This window comes from Lathyrus oleraceus, chromosome 1 (genome assembly GCF_024323335.1).
Source record: "Lathyrus oleraceus cultivar Zhongwan6 chromosome 1, CAAS_Psat_ZW6_1.0, whole genome shotgun sequence".
Taxonomy (NCBI): Eukaryota; Viridiplantae; Streptophyta; class Magnoliopsida; order Fabales; family Fabaceae; genus Lathyrus; species Lathyrus oleraceus.
Window position 1 is genome coordinate 228575699 of NC_066579.1, and position 19425 is coordinate 228595123.

The 19425-nt window shown below is 36.7% G+C and overlaps 1 protein-coding gene across 1 annotated transcript; it reads left to right on the top strand.

The window, feature by feature from the left end:
• Window positions 1–4832: 4832 nt before the first annotated feature.
• Window positions 4833–8573, top strand: LOC127101061 (tyrosine-protein phosphatase DSP3). Its single transcript, XM_051038381.1, has 6 exons — window positions 4833–5010; window positions 5109–5196; window positions 7373–7466; window positions 7879–7936; window positions 8046–8089; window positions 8191–8573. Exons 1-6 carry the CDS (start codon window positions 4833–4835, stop codon window positions 8446–8448), a joined length of 720 nt encoding a protein of 239 aa, XP_050894338.1. The 3' UTR covers window positions 8449–8573.
• Window positions 8574–19425: the final 10852 nt, after the last annotated feature.

The window sequence follows — 19425 nt, forward strand, 5'->3', positions numbered from 1 at the left end:
AGTCAGATTTTCCTGAGTTGAGATATACCTTTTTAGGTCTTCCTCAGATGATTTGGTTGATTGATATCTCTCACCCTTATACCGGTCTTAGATATTCATTCTTCCCAAGCATGTTGTATCTCACCCTCATACCGACGATCAGATCACATGTCTCCTTGAGCTTATTACCCAGTAACCGGTAATACCTCGTCCCGCTGCTTCCCCAGGAGTGTCCTTTTAGGCATCCCTAGCGAAGTCCCTTAGTGGATTGTTTTCATCCGGATTTTTATCCGAAGTATCTGTTGTAGATAGTTTTTGCTGTATTGGCATATTCCCCAATACATGCACCTTTGAGTCAGCTCGGGTCTTTCCATTGGATATTTTCCCTTTGGAATTCTGTTCCCCAAGCGTTGAGTCGTGACCTACTCACGCGTTTTATTCCCTCTCCTATCCCCATAAGAGTCCCCAGAGTCTCTGTCCCATTGAGTGTATTTCTCATATGGATTGTCAGTTTCTCCGGATGTCTTTTCTTCTTTGTGGACACATATCCCCACAGAGTTCGTACTATTTTCATACATACATCTGCATCATGAGGTCTCTTAGGGACCAAAATTTGTCTCTTTGTTATTATTTAAGCCCATTCTACCTCTTCGAGACGAAGATTTTAACCTTCACTTCTCCGGCTAGAATGACCTTAAATAGGGGCATCTGTAAGACCCCAATTTTGACCCTAAGATCCCTCATGGCATCATAACATTGAATTTGCATAGCCTCAAGGATCATGAGCATCTTGGTTCCCTTTGCCTTTGGATGGGACTCCTTGTGATTGGTTTGAGATCACCAAGCATGCTTGAATTATACATCATTGTTTCTCTTACTTTTGTTTACTAAAAAAATAAAAAAAAATAAAAAAAATAAAATAAAAATAAAAAAATAAAAAAATAAAATATAACAATTTTTTTTTTTTTGGACTTGGGCCTCTCTCATTTGAGCCCACAAGTCCACAAAAACCAGGTTATAAATTCAGAGTTTCAGTGAAACAAAAGGATTCTATTCCTATTACCCTGGCAGGAAAAAGAAAGTGAGAGAAGAGCTGACAGAGTTCAGAGCAACCTCTAGAGGAATACCCTCAGATTGCTCTGCAAACCTCATGAGTGCAACTCAATTTCAATCGATCCTCTCCAATCAGGTATGCCCTATTTCCACTACTTTATACTTTCAACCTGAATTTTTTTGATACCCTTTCAACGTATGTGTTTGACAAGAGGTTTAGGCCTCCTGCCCCTGGTTGCTTTTTGTGAGCTTTTTTTTTGTGAATTTTAATGGCAAGATTCATGTGGTTACATTTTGATTTGGGGGCAACCCTTGATTACCCTATTTTTTTTCTCTAACCTGTTTGTTGAGTTTTTTTTTGTGAGGGCTCACATGACTCTTGCAGAGATGGCCTGGTGTTCCACTTTATTTGTGGGATACCCCCTGGAGGTTTATTCCGATTACCTGTGCTTAATGGCTTGAGATATTTGTTTGTGACTGCTTATTCCAAAGGATGGGAGCTAATTGGATCATCAATATGATCTCAAGAGGGGAACTCCTAATGTGGTTTTATTTTCTTTTCCCTTATCTCTTGTATGTTTAGGAATTTAACCCTTTTTTTTCTCCCCATTCTAACCCAAGCCAAAACTTTTTTGTGGAAACAATAACTTTTGTTTTCAACATTAGAAACCTAAGCCTTATGCTTTTGATTTTCAAACTTATTTTTCATAACACTTATTTTGAATTGAACCTTTTAATCCACTTTAACCATATTTTTGTAAATACTTTTAATTGGTAAATATAACCCATTCAAATACTTTTTGTGGTTTCAATGGCCACCTTCTTAATCAAACCTTTTTTTTATAACCATTAGCTATTAGGTTTGAGTTATCCTTGAGGTAGATATAATACTCACCTTTATCCTTAGTGATGGACAATGAGTCTTCCATGCTTATTATAGGGTTAACCCCTCACTAGCATGTTGAAGCTATCCTCACATGGTGGATTTGTGGTTTTAGGTTGAGTTTTCTCCCTTTGATAATAAAAGACCTTAAGGTTTTTGGACCAATCAATTCACCAACTTTTTTTGAATTTTTTTACCCCGAACTACGAGGTTTTGATCCTAATCTTTTTTAAGATGGTACGTAGGCAATGGGTTCATCCATTAAACACAAAATGTAAATAAATTTGTATATTCTTTTCTCATCCCTTCAATCATGTTTGCACAAATAAATTTTCACAAAAAAAACAACCACCTTTGCAACAAATGTGAAAAGGGCTCCCTAGGAGTACCTAGGATGCTTTGGGTGCCTAACACCTTCCCATTGCATAACCAACCCCCTTACCCAGATCTCTGACATTTTTACTAGTTTTTGATTCGATAAAACTTTTAGGTTTTTGTTCGCTTTCTAACCATTCCATTGGATAAATAGAAGTGCGGTGGCGACTCGACTTGTATGATTTACCTTGGATTTAGTCAATATCTCTAATGGTAACGAATACCCCGCTACACCTATGTGTAACCAACCCCCTCACTTGTAATCTCTAACATTTTATTAGTTTATATTTGAAAACTTCTTATCTTTGGGTTTTGTTCGTATTTTTCCCTTTTCCTTTGGAAACAATAAAAATATGGTGGTGACTCTGGTTTTATTGATGTTGAGCTAACCAATAGCTCGGTGGTCTTGAATTTACCGTTATAGAAAGAAAGTGGCGACCCTGCTAGGGAGATAGTCCTTAGTGGGTTTAGCCTAGTATTTATGTGTATTATATTTGTTGATTTTTTATGTTTGATGTTTGCATATATTGCATGGATTGTGGACGAAGGAACACTAAGAAGTACAGTTTCAGACCATACTTGAAAGAGTTAAGGAAACTAGCATCCTTTGTAGTTGATCCTTTGTATTTCAAAGGACGTCATGTGAAGCTTTTATCTTTGTTGTCTACCGAAGTGGTCAAAGGACTCTTGAGTGTCTTGTTCCAGTTTTATGATCCTCTCTATCAGTGCTTCACTTTTCCTGATTATCAGCTCATGTCTATGTTAGAAGAGTATGCCTATATCTTGGGTATACCCGTATCTAACAAGGTGCCTTTCAGTGGATTTGAGGAGATTATGAAGTCTCACGTCATAGCTGATGCTTTTCATTTGAAGAAATCTGAGATTGATGCTAGTATGATGAAGAAAGGAGGGATCCTAGGTCTTACTTCTGAGTTTCTTATTGGGAGAGCTACTACTTTTGCTCAAGTTGATAGTATGGACGCTTTTGAAGCTATCTTTGTCTTGCTTATCTATGGTTTAACATTGTTCCCTAACATTGATAACTTTGTTGATGTTAATGCCATTAGAATATTCTTGATTAGGAATCCTGTTCCGACTTTGTTGGGTGACAAATATTTCTTTCTACATCTCAGGAATTATAAGGATGGAGGAACCATTGTGTGTTGCCTTCCTCTTCTATACAAGTGGTTCATTTCACACTTACCTCAGACACCAGTCTTCTTGGAGAACACGCAATGCCTACGGTGGTCTCAGAGACTTATGTCTCTCACTAATGATAATATTACTTGGTATGATTCTGCATTTGATGGCTTGGAGATTATTGATAGTTTTGGTGAATTCTCTAATGTGCTGTGCCTCTCATTGGTACACAAGGAGGAATCAACTACAACCCTGCTTTGGCTCATCGTCAGCTTGGGTTCCCCTTGAAGGATAAGCCTAATAACATTCTGTTAGAGGGCCTGTTCTATCAAGAGGGTAAAGATCCCCAAAATTTTAAGAGTGGGAAGATGAGTGCTTGGCACAATTTTCATAGGGGGGAAGAGCCGAGCTTGGACCATGCAATTGTGTAACTTTGGAAGCTTATACCAGTTGGGTGAAGAAGAGAGCTTTGGAGCTTAAGATGACGTACGCATGCGAAAGACCTATGTCTATGGTTGTGGATGAGTCATAAACTCTCCCTAACCAAGATGTAGAGGAGTTGGAAGATGCACTAGTTAAGATGAAGCAAGAGAGGGACCTTTAGGAAGAACGGTTCCATGTTTTGCATCGAAAGCATGTGGAGTTGCAACATGAGTTGAAAGACAAAGATGCACTCATTGAGATTCTTGAAGAGCGTGTAGTGAAGAGAGAGATAAAGAGAGCCAGGGGATTTATTTTCCTCTAGTATTACTCAGCCTTCCGGTGCTTGGAAGAAGATCTTCAATCAACCCGTCACTGAGAAAGCTCATATGAAGATCACTTATGAGTCAGAGACCAGACGCATCCGAAGGAAGTACACGCCCTTGGCTAGTTTAGCTGATTCAGTTTCTAGGGATCCTTAGGATGATACTTTCCTTTTCTCTTGTATTTGTATTTTTGGTTTATGAAATTGTACTTAGTGTAATCCTTCCAAAAATTTATGAATGAGAAAAATAGGATCAAATGTTATTATTGAATATTACTATTGAAGTATTTACAAGTAAGGCTTTGTATGTTCCTTGAAATGTTAAATAAAAACATTAAATTTCATGCATCATTTGCATAACAGGTTTCTTGCCTTCTAGCCCTTCGGTCAGATGTCTCATTGTTCTTCGTATTTGTATCAGGCAAGCTGACTCATCAGTACGATACTCGCGCTAATAGTCAACAAAGAATGGATCAGATGGAACAAGAGAACCGAGAGCTCAAGGAAGAAGTTTCCAAATTCACGTCTTTGATGGAGTCATTCATTGCTGCTCAAAATCAACCGGCTCCAACTCCCGCAACTCCTCAAAGGGCTGTCATCTCATAGATCATTTCAATGCAAGTGTTTGTGTTTCCTGCCAGCCAACCAGCATAAGCCATGTCTGTCATATTCACGTGTAGAATGCCTCCGAATATTATGCTTGAAGGTTATGCTCCAACTGTTGCTCCTATGCCGGCATCTCGCCTGGTCATGTCAACGCCTCCTCCTATGGTACATGCTGTGCCGCGTGTTGAAGAAGCCATTTTTCATTCTGAGCCATCTGAGGCCCTGATATGTACGAGAAAATGAATGAAATGAAAGACCAATTTCAAGAGCTGAAGACCCTGAGAGGTAAAGATCTGTTTGGGAAAAGTGGTGCTGAACTTTTCTTAGTGCCCAACGTAAAAATCCCTGTCAAATTAAACATCCCTGACTTTGAGAAGCATAAAGGGATCACTTGTCCTTTGAGATATCTTGTGATGTACGCCTGCAAGATGTCGACCCAGACAGATAATGATCAATTTCTTATCCATTACTTTCAAGACAGTTTGACCAGTGCCACGCTTCAGTGGTATATGGGTTTAGATAGTGCTAGCGTCCGTACTTTCAACGACTTAGGTGAGGCCTTCGTCAAGCAGTATAAGTATAATGTAAATATGGATCCCGATCATGATCAGTTGAGGTCCATGTTTTAAAAGGATAAGGAGACGTCCAAAGAGTATGCATAGAGGTGGAGAGAGCTTGCTGCTTAAATTAGTCATCTATTGGAAGAGAAGGAAATGACAAAGATCTTTTTGAAAACCCTAAGTTCATTCTATTACGAGTGTATGATTTCCAGTGCTCCTAATGACTTCACTGAACTGGTGAACATGGGGATGCGTTTAGAAGAAGGTGTCCGAGAGGGCCGTTTGTCTAAAGAAGAAACATCTACGAGCAAGAAGTATGGAGGTAGTTTCTAAAAGAAGAAGGAGGGGGAAACCAATTCAGTATCGGTGGGGAGGAAAACGAGGCCTCATGTGAGGAAAAATTCCAGATCTTAATAGCATCATCATAAAGTATCATTTGTAATTCCAATATTTACCAATAATTCTGCTATTTAGTCAACACCAGTTCAGCAATAGCAACAACAACAACGTACTCACAACAATTACAATCACAACTACAACAATCAGCATAACAATTTTGAAAGGAAGAAGTTCACTTTTGATCCTATTCCGATGACGTATGCCGAACTGTATCCTTCTCTCTTCGTCAAGAATTCGATCTAGCCGAGGAATCCCCCTCATGTACCTGAACCTTTGCCATGGTGGTACAAGCCCGAGCTGCATTGCGCTTTTCATCAAGGGGTGCCCGACCATGCCATCGAGAATTGTTATCCATTGAAGTATGAAGTCCATAAATTAGTTAAAAGTGGGACGATGTCCTTTGAGGACCACGTACCAAATGTCAAAGCTAATTTTTGCCCGCTCATGGAAATTCTTCTATGAATATGGTAGATGGTGTAGCTTTTAATTCATGATCATCAAGCTATTGACAAGCTAGAGATCAATTAACAAGAGTCGCCATCATGCTTTTATTGTTTCCAAGGGAAAAGGGAAAAAGTACGATCTATAGCTCTCTTCTTCACCCAAAGAGTGTAAGCTTCCAAAGCTACACAATTGCACGGACCAAGCTCGGATCTTCCTTTTCTATGCACATTATGCCAAGCATGCACAATCTTCTGCTTCAAATGTTGGGGATCTTTACCCTCTTGATAGAAAAGACCTTCTAACAACACTACGCCAAAAACTGGAATAGACAGCGCACCTTAGAGGGCGCTTTATTACAAAAGTGCACTCTAAAGTGAAGCGAAAAAATAAGGAGCGAACAATTGGAATAGACAACGCACTTTAGAGGGCGCTTTTGTAAAAAAGCGCCCTCTAAGGTGAAGCGAAAAAATAAGGAGGAGATAGAGGGACAACAATACAGGGCGCTTTTTAGAAAGCGCCCTCTAAGGTTACCCTTAGAGGGCGCTTTTAAAAAAGCGCTCTATAAGTCCATGTGCATTTCCAGTTTATAAAGCGCTTTTGGAAAGCCTTAGAGAGCGCTTTCATAAGCGCCCTCTTAGGCCCCCTTTAGAGGGCGCTTTTTTTTCCACAAGCGCCCTCTAAGGTCCCCTTTAGTAAACATTAAAATTATAACATACTGCGCGTTTTGTTATTTCACTCTCTGTTATTTTCGTTCTTTTTCACGTTAGGGTTCTCACTGCTACGATTTTCGCTACTTCTAAGGCGTTCTCCTTCCACCTCTGTTAGATCTACGACGTTTCCTCCTTCTATTAATTCGTTGTTAGCTGTTCGATTTTGACACCATAGGTATTTTTCTAATCTTCATATTACTTGGTTTCTCTTCTGACGTTCGCTATTGTTCATTTTTGGTTTCATTTTTCTTGGTTCATACATTTATTGAGTATTCTCAACAATAATTATTGTGTTGCAATGCTAGCAATGGAGACTAGGCATTATGGGTTAAATTTCACCAACTGTTCCATTTTTTTTAGTTCTTTATTGTTAACTATGATTAAATGACTCTTTATTTATTGATTTATTGATGTTATATATATATATATATATATATATATATATGGTTAGGGTGAAACTTTTTTCGAATTGATGCAGATACTTGTGTCCTGAACCCTATCCGGAGGAGAATTTGGAGTTTCTTAAATCACAGAATATTCGTCTATTTCAATTTGGAATTGAGGGGAAAACGGTAATTTTTTATATTCGTATTCATCATATATGTGTTCAAATGTGTTTAATCATGTTATTTCAATGTATGATGTTTTGAATTGGGTTTTGATTGTTGTTAAAAAGTCTGTGATTGTTTGAATCATTCTGAATTTTGTTAATGAAATTTCATTGAAATCATGAAATGTATGTGTATTACTCAAAGTTTGAATTTTTTCTGTGATTGTGTTATTTTTGCAGATTATTAGATTAGGGTTTTAGGTTTAATTGTATAATTAGGGGAAAAAAGGGGTTTGGGGTTTATCATAAATATGGGTTGGTGTTAGCTGCTAATAATCATGAAATTTGACCTATGTGGATTGATGATTCATTTTTGGTTTTATCTCTTTTTTATTTTTATTTTAGAGTTAATAAATCTTTGTATTTTTCTGCAGGAAGTTTCTTTACCTAATCTCAGTGATTCTATTATGGAGGCTTTGAAAATTTTACTTGGTATTTGAAGCAAGCTTATTCAACTTTGAAATGCAGATTTTTTGTATATTTTTGTTGGTGTTTCTCTTGTTTGTTAGATATCTAATTCCTTAATTTTGTCTGGTTTCAGATGTGAGAAATCACCCTGTTTTGATTCATTGCAAACGAGGAAAGGTATAAGATTGATCACTTGCAAGTTTATCTTCTCAATTCTGAATTTCTGTTTTGAATTCCTAATTGTTTGTTCTAATGATGATTTTTCTTCTGTAATGCAGCATAGAACAGGTTGTGTAGTTGGTTGCTTCAGAAAGATGCAGAACTGGTGTCTGTCTTCTGTGTTTGAGGAGTACCAGCGCTATGCTGGTGCTAAATCCAGGACAATGGATTTAACATTTATAGAGATGTTTGACATCATAAATCTTAGGCAGTGCCTCTACAGCATCATCTACCAGTATCAAGGTGCTTCAAAGAAGCACAGATTGATGTATCAAGGCGAGACTACGCAGAAGCCACCCCGTTTGACATCGTTTTAGCTGCTGCACTGGCTATCAACTCCATTTTTGGATTTGGTAGAGAACTCATACTTCAAAGTAATTTTTTGGAGTCTTTGAACATATATCCTTAGGGTTTTTAAAGATCTTTTGAGTACTGCTATTGACATGCATATTCTCAGAGATGCTTTTGCTACTTAGTTTTATTCATAGTTAACAATAAAGAACTAAAAAAAACATACATCTCAGAGATGCTTTTGCTACTTAGTTTTATTTCTTTTTAAGTTATGAATTGGTTGTATATTTAGAATCTTTAGAAGTTAAACGATTATATATTAGTGGATTGTTGTATATGTATGGATTGTTGTATATAAGGCTTGTTGAATGCAATGTGTGAAAAAGGGCTTCAAATTATACAGTTTTAGGTGTACTGCTTCAATATACAGGTTGTCTAAAATAAATAAAAAAATATAGCGCTTTTTAAAAAAAAAAATTAAATAACCACCCACTTTAGAGGGCGCTTTCCAAAATAAGCGCCCTCTAAACCCTTTAAATTTCCACTTTAGAGGGCGCTTTCCAGTAAAAGCGCCCTCTAAACCCTTAAAAGTTTCCACTTTAGAGGGCGCTTTCCAGTAAAAGCGCCCTCTAAACCCTTAAAAGTTTCCACTTTAGAGGGCGCTTTCTTTAAAAAGCGCCCTCTAAAGTGGCCCTTAAAGGGCTTAAAGAGCCACTTTAGAGAGCGCTTTCACCAGGAAAAAAAGCGCTGTCTTTACCTATGCCAGCGCCAGATTAGAGGGCGCTTTAAAGCGCTGTTATAGGCCAGAAAAAGCGCCCTCTTTTCCCTTATTTGGCGTAGTGCAACATGTTATTAGGTTTGTCTCTCAAGGGGAACCCAAGTTGACGACGAGCCAAAGCAGGGTTGTAGTTAATTCCTCCTTGTGTACCAATAAGAGGCACATTAGAGAATTCACCACAACTATCAATAATCTCCAAACTTCTTAAGGACGGATCATACCAAACTATATCATCATTAGTGAGAGACATAAGTCTCTGAGACCACCTTAGACATTGTTTGTTCTCCACAAAAGCAGGTGTCTGAGGCAAGTGCGAAATAAACCACTTGTACAGAAGAGGAATGCAACAAACGATTGTTCCACCACATTTAGAATTCCTTAGATTCAAATAGAAATACATATCACCCAACAAAGTAGTCACATGATTCCCAATCAAGAAAAGTCTAATGGCGTTAACATCAACAAAACCGTCAATGTCAGGGAACAAAGCTAATCCATAGACGAGCAACACAAAGATAGCTTCAAAAGTGTCCACACTACCAGCTTGAGCAAAAGTGGTAGCTTCCTTGATGAGGAAAATAGATGGCAACACAAATAACCCTCCTTTCTTCACCCAATGAGCCTTTATCTCAGACTTCTTCAAGTGGAAAGCTTCAACAATAATACTAGATCGGGGAATCTCCTCCAATCCACTAAAAGGAACTCTACTAGAAACAGGTATCCCCAAAAGATGAGAATACTCCTCCAAGGTAGGCACAAGCTGAAAATCTGGGAAAGTGAAACAATGGTAGAGAGGATCATAGAACTGCACTAGCACACTCAAGAGACCTTCAACCACATCAGTAGACAAAATGGACAAAAGCTTCCCATGATATTGTTTGAAGTCCAAGGGATCTAATACAAAAGATGCTAGCTTCCTTAACTCTTTCAAGTCAGGACATCTGAAACTGTACTTCTTAGTGTTCCTTCGTCCATAATCCATGGTCTGAAAATATTTGCAAATGATACCTTAGTTCCTTGATATTTCGTGTGATGAATGTTATGATGCGCATGAAATGCATGAATGAAACGATCACAAGTAAGGGATCACACACAAGGCAAACAAAGGTCAAGGTATGAATCAAGTCATTGTCAAGATCAATCATCCATTTTGGTGGATTATGGTTCACACTTTATCAACACCCAAGTTCCATTGATATTGACAAGACTTGATTGGATCAACCAAGAATCAAAGGTTTGTTGTAAGTCACGAGCATGGAGTCTGGGTAAGAACCATCCCAAAGGAGTGAGCTAGGGATAAAACCTGTAGATCATGTTCTAAAAGGTTCCCAGAGTCTTAATTCCATCTATCGGATATTACAGGTTTAGATGACTGAATCATTGACCCATAATATTCTCAAGAGAAACTCGTCTGAGTGTAGTATCGCGTAACAACTGTTATCAAGTCTACACCTGAACAGTTTCCGTACTACGTCCTAAATAGGCCAAGATGGGTTAAGTGTTCTAAGGTCCTCAGCTTCTCAGACCCAATTAGAGATAGTAATGCCTAACCACAAATACTTGTGTGACATTTCCAAATCCAAAGGAGTCTCCACTGAGCAGATGGATCTCAAGCCAACTTTTTAAGGACTACTCCACACAAGTCGAACATGACTATACCATCCTCCTATCTTAATTGCACTCAAGTTCGGGTTAGAACTTATCTCACCACTCAGAGATCACTAAGCACAACAAGCAGATTATATCACACATACATATATGCAAACATCACATATATACAAATATATTCACACAAAAAGTAGGCTAAACCCACTGGAGACTACTCCCTAGCAGAGTCGCCACTTAATTTCTGTAGCGGGAAACTCATGATCATCAAGCTATTGACAAGCTAGAGATCAATTAACAAGAGTTGCCACCACGCTTTTATTGTTTCCAAGGGAAAAGGAAAAAAGTACGAACAAAACCCAAATAGTAAGAAGTTTTCAAATAAAAACTAATAAAAATCAGAGATCATAGGTAAGGGGGTTGGTTACACAGAGGGAATGTGTTAGCACCCAAAGTGTCCAAGGTACTCCTAGGGAGCCCTTTTTTGTGCATATGTATTTTGTAAAAGTGATGTTCACAAACAAATAGAATGGGGGATGAGAAAAGAATTCATTAATTATATTTTTGTGTTTGACAAGACCTTCGGTCTCGTGCCTACGTACCAACATAAAAATGAGGGATCAAAACCTCGTAGTTCGTGCTATAAATTTCAAAATGAGTGTGTTGGTTTTAACAAAATTTAAGTTTGAAAGGCACAAAGGCCTAAAATGGTTTGAATGAGTTAGTTCTTTTTTGGCTTTTTTTGAAAGTTTAAGTCAAGTATAGTTAAGTTCATTTACAAGTTTGATTTAAGAAAATAAGTTTGAAAATGCAATGGTATAAGGCCAAAGTTTCTATCTTTTTGTAAAAGTGGTCAAAGTTTAGAACAAAAGTAGTTCACACAAAGAAAGTTTTGAAAATGGAGGGAGAGATTTTGAAATTAAAGAAATGGGGAGAAGATGAAGAGACTACCCTATGCACAAAAATTTAAAAAGTTTAAAGTTGAAAAGATCTGACCAAATGGGAGCAATCCAATAGACAAGTACGTCAATAGAAACCCAGAATTCCCTTGGACTTTTTAGAATCAAGCAACACACAAATGCACAATTATATCAATCTTGAAGAGCAAAGGCATCAAATAAAGATGGCCTCATCCAAGCTTATCCACTTCATGATCTTCCTCAAAATAGCCCATGTAGCAGATGAATTCCACAAGTCACAGGTTCAACATAACAGATTAATAATGATCAATGTTGCAGATGAATCCTAGAGAGATCTTCAAAGATGTAGCAGATGAATTTCAAATAGCAAGCACTTGGTTCTTCAACAAGTTGGCATTGGCCAAGTCCATTAGCAAAGGAATGTTGCCTAAGTTCTAAGTCCAATTGGGCAAGATCAAACCAACAGTCCACTCAAAAGTCTTTTAGGGTTTTTGTTATTATTATGTACATTAATGGTCAAAGACCAAACCAGCAAACAAAGCAACACAAGAACAAAGTATATCACACAATATGGTCCAAAATGGACAAAGTGAAAATTACATTAATATAAATAATTAGAATGATATGTATAATGGAAAATGAAATAAAGTGCTAAAAGTAAATTGCATTAAAGTAAAGACTTGAAGTTAAAAGTTAATAGTTAGTAAGTTAGTAGGTTAGTAGGTTAGTATTGTTTTGCTTTTTGATTTTAAGACATTCTTGGAGAACACTTAACCCACTTGCCACAAGCATGGATCCTTGAACCAAAACATCTTCCAAAGGAAGGAAAGAAGGCCAAGTTTCCACACAATACCATGGAAGAGGGGAGACTTACAATCTCACTAACTAGAATGCTTATTGCCTTTTGTGTCACAAATTTAGCGCTATGTTAAGCAATCATAATTGGACTTATATAGAAGTCACAACTATTTGAGGTCGGGCAATAGACTTTTGGTGTTAATGCATGTTGGAGACATAGTATTATGAATTATGCTCATTAAACACACCACGCACAAAAAATATGCAAAAAAGTGTGGCCTAATCTCATCCATACTCATGTTAATCTTTCAATCAACTAGCATTAGGATTTTGAGATGTCATTGGCCAAATGGAAATGAATGAATGAAGAAGGGGAATTAGATGAAGAGGGAAAGGGATGAATGAGATCATAAATTGGTCAAAGGAGGACTTTTACCAAATTAATATTATTCATTCATTTTGGAAGATGGAATGTACATTCTATCAATCCCCTAAATCCAATAATATTAACTTGACAAAGTCAAATCAACCTTGACCAAGGCCCAACAACAAATGAGAAACTCAATTAAGTCAATACAAATGGTCAACACAATTTAAATGCCATTTATTCAATTAAAAACAATAAACTAATGCATTAAATCAAATATGTTTTGTCCAATTCCTAAAATCTCATCAAAACACCAAAGAAATGGCAATGAGATTTATCATAGGTCAAACAAGGTCAAAGGACCTTGGAGAAAAAATTTCATAATTTTTGGACACTTAAAAATATTTTTAACCAATTAAAAACAAAAGCAAAATCAATTAATTCATGAAAAATATTAATAATGATCCAAAAAATAATTTTAATTCAGAATATGAAAGAGAAAAATATTTGAATTTTTTTGGTGAAAGTCCCATATTTTTTGGATCAATATTAAATTTATTATGAATTATTGAAGAAAATGGAATTAAAATAAAATTCAGAAAATCCAAAAATACGTGGACCATCAGATCTCCCTCATTAATTGAGGTGGCAGATCTGATGATCCAAAACACGCGTTCCATGTACACCCGAGTCAACTGCATGGAAAAATGAGTAATCACAAGGAACGATTAAGATCAAAACGTGAGACTTGGATCAAGTGGCTCAGACTCAAGACACATCATCACCGGAGCCAGAGCTCCGGTTGTCTTCTCCAGTGAGCTCCACCGGACTGGTCAACATGAACCATCACCAAAATACAAAACAGGGACATGATCTTAAATAAAAAACATCACTGAGCACGAATATGACCTTTAATTCCTCCAATTCCAAATATATTAAGAGATATGTGGAATTGAAAAATGAGGTTCATGATCTGAGTTGCTTCGATTTGGCCTCAAAGTAACTCAATCTTCTTGCCTACATTGGTAGGACTTCAGACAACTCAAGAATAAATGGATTGAGTAATAATTTAAGAGAATCGAAGAGTTTAAAATTTCTACAAATTACCTTCAATGGAGGTCTGAACTTGCTAGATCTTGATCTGAATTATGCTTGGCTTCACTTCACTTGCTTGAAGGAGAGGAATGGAAAGGCTTAGAAGCAATGGATTCCTAGAGAATTGAATTCCAAAACAGTGGAGATTCAAGCTCAAATTCAAATGAATTTATCAGGGTTATCCTATGAGAGTGAAGGGTTTTCAATGGGGATTCAAAGCTGTTGCGACGTGTGTGTGATTTCTGAGCAAATGCTGCTGTATATATAGCCAAATCCATGTGATATCTGCACACTCTTTTCAACCTTCCAAATTTGGAAAATGATGATAGCATGGTGCATGGGCGCGTATAGGCCCATGAAATGATAGCTTGAAGTCCAAAATGAATGATCACATGTGTTGAAGCAAGCTTGGAATGCAAGGCAATTGAACATTGATGTTTGAAGTTGGATCCATGCCAAATGATATCAGTCTATTTAAGCCATGCGCAACCTATGCATTTCAAGTCCAAAATGAATTAATTTGAGCTCTTTTAAAAGGTGAGATCAAGAGAAACAAGTTTGATGTTGAACACTTTTTCATTTGGAACTTGGAACTTGGAGAAATTTGAGGTGGATGTTTGGAAAAATTTGACATATCAATTTTTTTTAAGTGTCAAGCCATATGTCTCAATATTCCACTTTGCTTAACTTTTAATGGGAGCCTCAAATGAGAAAAGTGTATTCATCAAAGTTGTAGCTCTCTCAAAGACATTCAAAATGGTCACCAATTTCATGTCATTTGGATTTGAAATGATAGAGTTATGCATTTTTAAAGTTTGGAAAAATCACTTGATCAATGGTATAGGTCAAAAGTGACCTATAATGTAGCCTCATATCACATGTTCAAAGAAGTTGAATTAGCTCCCACTCCAAACATAAAAGTTTAAGTAGACACATTGAATTTGATTGTTAAACTTGTAAATCTTTCATCTCATAGAAATTGAGCAAGTTATGGCCTTGGGAAGTTGACTTTCAAATTAGGGTTTAGACAAAATGACCTATAATGTTTCAACATAGAAAATTATTTTCCAAGGAAAACTAGCTCTAGGTATCAACATGAAAGTTGTTTATAATGTCATTTAGAGTAAGTTTTATCTTTGAATCATTTTCATATGGTGAAAATTGTAGGAGATAGGGTCTAGGGAGACCCAATTTTGATCAGATGAATTCATCTCGCCAACCACCATCAACCAACTTGCTAACTTCCAATTCTCTTGACTTTCTTGGCTCATGGTAGATCATATATGCATAAGATGATGAAATTTGAAGTTCCCCTTGAGAAATTTGATCAATTGGTGAGATAGCTTGTTGGAGAAGTTACTCAAGATATCCAGTCAAGCTAGGGTTTCCAAGGCAAATCATCCTCAAACTCTTGAAGCAAACTTGATCAATATAACATGTAGAGATCTTTGGGACTCATATATGATGCCCATAACCACTCTTGGATCGATTCTTGGTTGTGCTCTTTGTTCATGAGGGTCCCAAACCCTAGATGTGATCTTGATGAATCAAGGAGATCATGCCCTACCTACAAAAGAGTTAGGCAAATACAAAGACATATTTTTGATATTTTGGTTAGTGAAATGATAAAATACAAGTATGATATAATCACAAAGTGCTTGGTGATCTCTCCCAAAACAAACCCAATGAAAACGGGTAAGGAGGATGCCAAGGTATGATCCCAATGCTAATGCTTATGATGAAATTGCATGAGGGATCTTAGGGTCCAAATTGGGGTCTTATAGATGGTTTTCCTGGAAAATTCAGAGTTTTTGATGTTCGTCGTATCTATGGAAAATACATAGAACTCTGTGTCTGATCAGTGATTATGAACATGACCATGATGGTTGTGTCATCTACAATGTTAATCCACGAGGATGCGTGATTGTCAAGATGGACATTCAAAAGTTGATGGATGTGTGATATGTGGGTAATGATGTGAACATAATTCTTCCAGTATTCAAGACTCCTGAGCGAGTAGTAATCCAGTTTGACAGCAGCAAAAGAGATGATAGATCGGTATCACCGTTGGTAATATGGTTAGCAGGCCCAATCCCTTATGCATCCGATAAAGTTGTACCTTACAAATATAATGCTAATATGATTGAAAATGGGCAAGAGGTTCCTCTTCCTGCATCAAATTCAGTAGTGAGCATTACTGATGTTGTTAAAGTGAGCTGAAACGGTCGTGTATTTGGTCCGGTATCCACGAAGGTTGTGGAGGATGTTGTGGTTGGTAGGAAAAGGATGTTCCTTTGGTTAATCCTGTTAACTCTCCAGTTCACTAGTATGGTGAATCCAACGGGTTGAAGGGTAAAGATGGTGATGATGAGGTTCTGCGATTGATTAAGAAGAGTGAGTTCAATGTTGTGGAGAAGTTGCTCCAAACAGCGTCCAAGACTCTGTCTTATCTTTGTTGATGAATTCCAAAGCGCAACAAGAAGCACTGTAAAAGGTGATTGAGGAAGCATATGTGGAACAAGATGTTACGGTTGATTAGTTTGATCATATCATCGCTAATATTACTCCATGCAACAATTTGAGTTTCTGCGATGAAGAGCTTCCCGAGGAAGGCATAACTCACAACTTGGCCCTCTATATATCCATGAATTGTAAAGAATATGCTTTGTCTAATGTCTTGGTAGATACTGGTTTTTCGTTGAATGTTCTACCTAAATCTACTTTGGCAAGGTTATCTTATCAGGGCGCACCCATGAGGTACAACGATGTGGTTGTGAAAGCGTTCGTTGGTTCTCGTAAAACTGTCATTGGGGAAGTGGACCTCCCAATTAAGATTGGTCCGAGTGATTTCCAGATTACTTTCCAAGTAATGGATATTCACCCGGCCTATAGTTGTTTATTGGGAAGGCCGTGGATTCACGAGGTTGGTGCTGTCACGTTGATGCTACATCAGAAACTCAAGTTTGTTAAGAATAGCAAGCTCGTTGTCATGGGAGGTGAAAAAGCCCTGTTGGTAAGCCATTTGTTATCGTTTACTATGTTGAATCTAAAGAAGAGATTGGAACTCCGTTCCAAGCTTTGTCTGTAGCTGATGAAGTTCAGAAGACTGGGGTGTAGCAGTAAATTCATGACCATTTAAGCTATGATAAACTTAACGTCAATAAAACCAGAGTCGCCACCGCGCTTTTATTGTTTCCAAAGGAAAAGGGAAAAGTACGAACAAAATCCAAAGATAAGAAATTTTCAAATAAAAACTAATAAAATGCCAGAGATTACAAGTAAGGGGATTGGTTACACAGAAGGAAGGTGTTAGCACCCAAAGTGTCCTAGGTACTCCTAGGGAGCCCTTTTTTATGTGTGTATGTGTTTTTGGTATAAAAGATGTTTTTAATAAATAGAGTGTGAGGATGAGGAAAGAATTCATTAATTATATTTTTGTGATTGACAAGACCTTCGGACTTGTCACTACGTACCAACATAAAAATGAGGGATCAAAACCTCGTAGTTCGTGGTATCAATTTCAAAATGAATGGATTGCTTTTAATCAAAAATTAAGTTTAAAAGAGGCATAAAGGAGCCTAAAAGAGTTTGAATGAGCGTTAGTTCTTTTTGTCTTTTGAAATTTTAAGTCAATATGATTAGAATTATTTACAAGTTTGATTAAGAAAAGAGTTTAAAAATGCAATGGCATAAGGCCAAAGTTTCTAATTTGAAATAAGGTCAAAGTTTAAAATTAAGAAGAAAGAAGGTTTTTAAAAAAGGGGGATATATTTAAAATTTAATAAGTGGGAGGAGATGAAGAGACTAATCCTAAGCATAAAATTAAACGTTAAGAGTTGAAAATATCTGACCAATGAGATGCAATCAAATAGACAAGAATGACATATAGAAAACCCGCTTTTCCTTTAGACTTTGAATCAAGCAATATCAACAAGCAAATAGTAATATGAAGAGCAAGGCATCAAATAAAGATGGTCACATCCCAGCAAGAACCTTCACAGCTAACAGTCTTCTTTGTCTTCTCATGGATCAGATGACATACTCCTTGATTAGCTAAGAATAAGGCATTAGTAACAAGTTCAAAGTAACAGTTGCATCAAGATCATGTAGCAGATGAATACATGAGGATCCCAATACTTGCATCAGATGAAAGGTCAAATCATAATAACTTGGTTTCAGAAATGTTGGCATTGGCCAAATCCTTTTGCATATGGAATGTTGCCTAATTCTAAGTCCAAAAGCTCAGATCAAATCCAACAGTCCACACAAACATTTTTTTTAGGGTTTTTGTTGTTTACTAAGTATTTTAAGGTCCTAAGACCACAAACACAAACAAAACACACAAATAAAAATATACAATCACAATATATGGCTCAAGTGAGCAAAGTGAAAAGGACATGAATATAAACAAGTTAAATGACATGTAAATGACAAATGAAATGGTAAATGACTTGAAAATAAAAGCAATAATAATAAAAGTTAGTCAAATGTTAGTTGATTAGATGTTAGTGATGTTTTACTTTTCAATTGATTAAGTCATTCTTTGGAGAACACTCAACCCTCCATTCATAAGCATGAATCCTTGAACCAAGACATCTTCCAAAGGAAGGAAAAAAGGCCAAGTTTCCACACAATACCATGAAAGGGGGGAGACTTACAATCTCACTTACTAGAATGTTATGCCTTTAGGGTCAAAATTTAGCTCTATGTTAAGCAATCGTAATTGGACTTATGTAGAAGTCACAACTATTTGAGGCTGGGCAATAGAAATTTTGGTGTTAATGCATGTTAGAGATATGGTATAATGAACCATACTCCTAAAGCATACCACACATAAAGAGAAAAAGATCAAAGGATGGACCTATCTCATCCATACTTATATTTGTTCATCTAACACAAAGTTATTGATGAACCAATTAGCCTTAGGATATTGAGACTTCATTGGTCAATGGAAAGGATGGGAGACAATGGGATTGAAGATGAAGAGGGAGAAGAGATAAGAGAAACACAAATTGGTCATGGGAGGAATTTTATCAGATTAAAATCATTCATTCATTTTGGGAGATGAAATGTACATTTCATCAATGCCCTAAATCCAATGATTTAAATCAACAAAAGTCAAATCAACCTTAACCAAGGCCCAAACACATAGTCAAACTTCACAAGTCAATAAAAATGACGCAACATAATTTCTACACAATTAATCAATTAAAAATCAAATTGAAAATGCTTTTAAATTAAATTTAGTTTGGTCAAATCCTAAAACCTCTTCAAAACACCAAATAAATGGCCAAGAGATTTATCCTAGGTCAAACAAGGTCAAAGGACCTTAGACAAAAAATTTCATAATTTTTGAAAAGTCAGAAGTATTTTTAAACAATTAAAAATATGCACAAAAACAATTAATTCATGAAAAATATCAAAATTAATCCAAAAAATA

What these genes read in the sequence shown, in the direction of transcription:
- LOC127101061 (XM_051038381.1), top strand. Translation starts at nt 4,833, where the DNA reads ATGTCTGTCATATTCACGTGTAGAATGCCTCCGAATATTATGCTTGAA. An exon ending in GCCATCTGAGGCCCTGATAT is followed by an intron (nt 5,011 to 5,108) that starts GTACGAGAAAAT and finishes AACTTTTCTTAG; the next exon opens with TGCCCAACGTAAAAATCCCT. An exon ending in TTGGAATTGAGGGGAAAACG is followed by an intron (nt 7,467 to 7,878) that starts GTAATTTTTTAT and finishes ATTTTTCTGCAG; the next exon opens with GAAGTTTCTTTACCTAATCT.